The sequence below is a fragment of the Condylura cristata genome, unplaced genomic scaffold, assembly GCF_000260355.1.
Source record: "Condylura cristata isolate star-nosed mole 26May11 unplaced genomic scaffold, ConCri1.0 scaffold00029, whole genome shotgun sequence".
NCBI lineage: Eukaryota > Metazoa > Chordata > Mammalia > Eulipotyphla > Talpidae > Condylura > Condylura cristata.
The window spans coordinates 4,447,742-4,453,084 of record NW_004567130.1 but is presented as its reverse complement, the minus strand read 5'-3'; the positions used below and the strand labels follow the sequence as shown (position 1 = coordinate 4,453,084).

The window sequence follows — 5,343 nt, the reverse complement described above, 5'->3', positions numbered from 1 at the left end:
CCCGCCCCGCCTCCCGGGGGGTCTGAGCTCAGGGACCCAGCGAGGGAGGTGGGATGTGGGGGGCTTGAGGCCCGGTCGCCCTCGCCCCAGCCCCCAACTCAAGGAAGGTGCTGCGGGAACCCTGGTTGCGGGGGAAGGAAGGGGTGGTGGTTGGGGGGGCGGTCTGAGTCCTGGGGAGAGACGTGGAAAAGCACCACCCGCACCCCCTGTCCTGGGCGTCTCCATCACGGGTCGGATCCGCGGCGCCGCGGGCTGGTGAGTCCCATTTCCACAGGACATTTTCCTCCAGCGTTGATGGGACACCCCTGAGGCGTCACGGCGCCAACGGTTCAGGTGCAGGGAAGTGGTTTCCAAGGGCAGGCTCAGCCCGCTCGTCCATGTCTCCACAGGGACAAAAACCGATCCCCTTCCCGAGCGCGTCCGGCGTTCGTCCGCAGGCGAGCGCACCCCTCGGCTCCAGACCCCCGACTCTGCGTGCCTCCGTCTGTCTTCATCCACTTCTGATCCTTCCTTTCCTCTTTGCCACTCAAAGGTGTGTTTTTCGTCTGCTTGTCTTGTCTTGTTTTTACCACCGCGCTCCCCTCTCGGTTTGGGGGAGAATACTGACATCGTGGCGTTTCACGACACGACCCACAGTTTACACTTTTTTTGAGATGAAATTCACATGGCACCGAGTAATCCATTTCGACGGGCCGATGTTTCTTGAACAAGTCAATGAGGCTTTTTTTTTTTTAAAAGATGTTTGTTCAGGGACCCTCCCTGGTGGCGCTATGGGTTAAAGCGCAGTACTCACTGCTAAGCAGCCGCACCGTTTCAGCACGAGTTCATCCCTGGCCTGCCCGGGGCTGCAGAGCTCCCCAGTCTCTGCCCGCTGCTCCCCTCAGCAGTGTACTTCGTCAAACTGCCTGTACTGCTCCCCACTCTGTCTCTGATGAATCACTTCTGGCCTGTACCTCAGTTCTATATGCATAAATAAATAAATCTTTAAAAAAGAAAAAGATTATTTGTTCATGCATACAAGAACCAGGATTCAGGCCAGAGGTCCTGTGGGTGGGTAAGAGGACTCCCCAGAGATGGAGTGGGGAACAGAAAAGGGGGATCCACTGAAATCCACTGCTGAGGGGAGCAGCAGGGAGACAGAAGAGGTCTGCTTCCTGCCAGGTGACTCAGCTCCCTGGCTGGGGATGGAACTCACATTGTTGTCGCCTCTGCTAGCTTCTAGCCTTGAGACTTAACCCCTGCACCAACAGGAAGGCCCTTTTCATGCATTTTACCTTTGTCTTGCTACTGTGGTCCGCTGCCCTGATTGATTGCTCCCTTGTCTACTCTGTGTTGCCAGAATATTTCCCAGAATATTTCATGTGGTATAGGATCTTCTAGTATTTGAAGGGTTGAGTTTGACAATACTGTGCGTGTATTGTGGGAGTGGGTGGTGGCATTAATATTTATCAAGGCTATTGGCCTGTAGTTTTCTTTCTTGTCTGGCTTTTCTATCATGGAAACACTGGCTTATAGGATAAATTGGAGCAGGCTCCTTTCTCCTCAATTTCTTTGAAAAAGTTTGAGAATAATTGGTGGCAACTCCAATTATTAACTTTGTAATGTTAACTTTTTAAAATGTTAACTTTTTAAAGATTTATTTACTTATGCATACAAGATTATTTATGCTTGGGGTACAGGCCAGAGGTGTGGGGAAAGGGGGTGAGGGGGCTCACCAGACAAAGGGGGAGCAGAACAAGCAGATTGACTGAAATACATTGCTCAGGGGGCTGAAGGGAGCAATGGGCCAGACAGGAGAGGTCTGCTGTGCCAGGTGGGTCACCTCCCTGGCCAGGGATTGAACTGGTACTACAGTGGCTGCAGATAGCTTCATAGTGCTGCGCTTTAACTTGCTGTGCCACCTGGGAGGGCCAAATGTTAGCTTTTAAAAGTTAGAAGAGCAGGAACATTCCATGAGGCTATTACTCAAATAAAACAAATATGACCAGAACAAAACAATATTCCTTACAGATAGAGATGCAAAAATTCCTCACTTAAATTATTAGCAAATCAGAAAACAGAATAGGACAAAAGTTAGCAAAAAAAAAAGGTTAATTTATCATTCCCAAATTAATAGTTAGATACCATAGCAATAAAGGACAAAATGCACCTGTGTGTTAGTGTACTAATGTGAACTACCCAGAACAGGCAAATCCATAGAGATGGAAAGCAAATTAGAGGTAGCCAAGGAAGGGGAGAGGCCAAGGCTAGGGAGAAGCCTGGGCAGGAGAGGCATCCAGCTGGCTGGGGTGGGGTCGGCTGGGGTGATGCCAGGGCTAGCAGAGAGGCCAAGGCAGGGGGAGGAGCCAGGGTTAGGGGAGGCCAGTAGAGAAAGGGCTAGATTGCTGGAGCCCAGAGCTGGGACCCAGCCTTGGTGGGTAGGGGCTGCCTGTGCCAAAGAGGGTCAAAGAGCAGGTCATTGTCTCATTCCTGATGGGTGCCCCTGCTCTGTGGGCCCCCTTGGCAGCAGTGCACCCACCCACCCACCCACCCACAGCAGACCAGACCCCTGTGCGCAGTGCCAGTGCCACTGCAGTGCCAGGACTTCCTGCACCCTGGCTAGCATCCTGTGAACCCCATGGTCATCTGACTGACACTTGCATGGTCTCCAGGGTGACCCCTCATCCCAGGAAGCCACTCTCTTGGAGCAGCAGGCCCTGCTCCTGAGTTCCCTGCACCTGGAGTGCACAATAGCCCTCCACACTCACCTGTCCTGTCTGTGGACACTGCTGGCAGAGAGGGTCTGGCCATCTGCTCATAGGGTGGCAGTGTGAGCAGTCTCCAGAACCTGTTGCTGAGGGAGACCAGTGGCCATCTGCCCTTCAGGCCCCTGAGTCACCTGGGCAGGTGTGGCAGAGCCACAGGAGGGAAAGTCAAGGCCCAATGGTCTTTCCATGGAGGAAACTCCATGGGCCATCAAATGTGGGGTGTGCGCAGGCACGTGGAGTACGTTTCTGGGTATTTGGATGGGGGTCAGTGCCCCTTACCCTGGGAAGCCCCGTCCCTGTAGAGAGAAGTGGCAATGGAACCCTACAGGTTCCTGGGTGCTGGCTCAGGCCCCTGGCCTGTCCGTCTCCCAGCTGGGGTCCTGTGGATCTACCCCTCCCTCTGGAAGGCCCCCAGGAGTCACAGGCCAGGATGCCAAGGGAAGAGACAGGGCAGCCCACAGAGCCCAATGCCTGTCAGCACCCCCATTCCCCAAGGGCCCCCCAGAGCACAGGGCCAGCCAGAGCTAGGTGGCTTTGACCCAGGAGGTGAGAAGCACCTGGGGCCCAGGCTGGGCTGACAGGATATGGCTATGGGTACTGCCCCTGAGAATTGGGACCTTAAAGGAGGGCTGTGGTGGAGCAGGACTGTGTGGGGCTGAGGGGCTGCTCCCCCACAGCCTGGGTAAGGAGGGCTTGCACCTGGAGCGGTGAATCCTCTGCATGGTGGGGGTGGCGGTGCAGTCATCATACCCAGAAAGGTACCCCTAAAAGTGACCTCAACCTGAGCTTTGGCGTGTGAGTTGCTGTGGACTAATCAGCTGCAGGTGAGGTGGAGGATGGGCATGTGGGCACTGTCCTACATCATTTCTCTCCAAACCTAAAGCTACTCTGGAAAATAGTGTACATTAATTCAAAAGATCCATTTTGCAAGAGGAATCATGGGAAGGAGGGTACCCAGAGCAGGTCAGGGGTGCTGGCTGGCATATCTGCCTCCACAGCCAGCCGGATGGGGCACCTGGGACACCTGCTGCTGCTCCTGTCCCTGCTGCCTACAGCCACGCAGGGGAGGAATCCGCACCTGTTGCACAAGGTGAGCTGCTCCCAGGTCCTGTGCCAGGACCCTGGCAGGGAAGGTGGGGTCAGGCACCACCAGAATATGCCTGCCCCCTTGGAAAAGTGCCCTGCATGAGTGCCCTCCATGAGGGCGGAGGAGGGAGCCATGTTCCCCAGGACCGAGAACCTCTCAAGCTACTTGGCCATTGCTTGCTCCCTTAGCTTGAAGTGCCTCAGTTTACATTGCTGTTCATATGAGTCAGATGGTGTCTCCTTTCCTCCATGGCCATGCTGGCCTTTCAGGGTGTGGGGGAACCCTGTGAAGACCACCGGGAGTGCCAGAGTCGCTGCTGTGTCACAGGCAGCCCGAACTCTCAAAAGTTGTGCACCCCCCAGACAGTCTTCCTGAAGTGTGTCTCATGGAGGAAGGTGGGTACCTGGGCTGGGGTGAGTGGGCCACCACCCGGCCTGGAGAAGGACACAGTCTCTCTCACAGCCCAATGGGTTCTCCTGCCTGCACTCTTCCAACTGCAAGAGCAATTGCTGTGTCCTCACGGACCCCCGGAAACAGAAGACCTGTATGGCCAGGACCTTCTTCTTTCAATGTGTGTCCTGGAAGAAGGTGAGGCACTAGCAGGCAGAGGCACTGGGCTCCACTGGCAGGGCGGCAGGGCGGGGTCCAGTAGCCACCTGTGCGCCTGTGTCCTCAGCCAAACGGGTCCCTCTGCACAAAGCACAGCGAGTGCCAGAGCCACTGCTGCCTCCGCCTGACCGAGGTCAGCCCCTGGCGCTGCATTCCTCACAGCGGGATTCTGGCCCTGTGCCTGCCCCTGGTGAGTGCCCTGGTCTGGCTTGTGGGCTGGGAGGGAGGGATGGCCAGCTCAGTGTCCAGGCCCCAAGCTGAGAGTGGTCAGGGGTCAACGGAGGAGCCAAGTTGGGAGCAGTAAGTAGTGTGGTTCAGTCAGCAGGAAGCCAGCGGCTGAGGCAGCTGCAGGGCTGTGTGCTGGGACCCCTGGAGCAGGCCAGCTGGACCAGCCCCTGGGATATGGTGGCCCCAAGAGCCCATGCAAGTTCTTCCCTCTCCTCTCACCCCCAAAGACTACAGCCTGGGCCCAGAGAACCCCAGGTGGAGAGAGCAAGGGGATAACCTCAGAGGCTGGCCTGTGAGAGCCCTGTGGGTGGCGGGCAGGTCGCTGGACATTAGGCAGGGAGGGAATCGGTGGGGCCCCCCAGGACTCACAGGGAGCAAGGGCCATTCTGTCCCTCCACGGCTCACCCGAGGCCTCTTTAGTGACCAGGACCTTCGGCGCCTCGCAGACCCGCCGGCCCCCAGGAGTGAGGTTCGGCCTGGGGGTCTGAACTCCCGTGGGAGGCGCTGTCACTGCTCTGCAAAGAACCCAGACCAGAGGCATTGTGGAGTACTGGCCAGGCCAGACCTGCCGTTCTGCGCCAATAAATGTGCTCATGAGCGAACTTGAACTCTCGTTTCCATAAAGGAAGGAACCCCATTCAGTGAGGCTCGGCTCAGTGGAGTCTGCGAGGA

The 5,343-nt window shown here is 56.4% G+C and overlaps 1 protein-coding gene across 1 annotated transcript; it reads left to right on the top strand.

Annotated features, from left to right (window-relative positions):
* The first annotated feature begins 211 nt into the window (after nucleotides 1–211).
* On the top strand, nucleotides 212–5,253 carry LRCOL1 (leucine rich colipase-like 1). Its single transcript, XM_012730923.1, has 7 exons — nucleotides 212–255; nucleotides 390–532; nucleotides 3,746–3,837; nucleotides 4,104–4,229; nucleotides 4,297–4,422; nucleotides 4,511–4,633; nucleotides 5,092–5,253. Exons 3-7 carry the CDS (start codon nucleotides 3,754–3,756, stop codon nucleotides 5,092–5,094), a joined length of 462 nt encoding a protein of 153 aa, XP_012586377.1. The 5' UTR covers nucleotides 212–255; nucleotides 390–532; nucleotides 3,746–3,753; the 3' UTR covers nucleotides 5,095–5,253.
* The last annotated feature ends 90 nt before the right edge of the window (nucleotides 5,254–5,343 follow it).

What these genes read in the sequence shown, in the direction of transcription:
- LRCOL1 (XM_012730923.1), top strand. Translation starts at nt 3,754, where the DNA reads ATGGGGCACCTGGGACACCTGCTGCTGCTCCTGTCCCTGCTGCCTACA. An exon ending in ATCCGCACCTGTTGCACAAG is followed by an intron (nt 3,838 to 4,103) that starts GTGAGCTGCTCC and finishes CTGGCCTTTCAG; the next exon opens with GGTGTGGGGGAACCCTGTGA. An exon ending in AATGTGTGTCCTGGAAGAAG is followed by an intron (nt 4,423 to 4,510) that starts GTGAGGCACTAG and finishes CTGTGTCCTCAG; the next exon opens with CCAAACGGGTCCCTCTGCAC.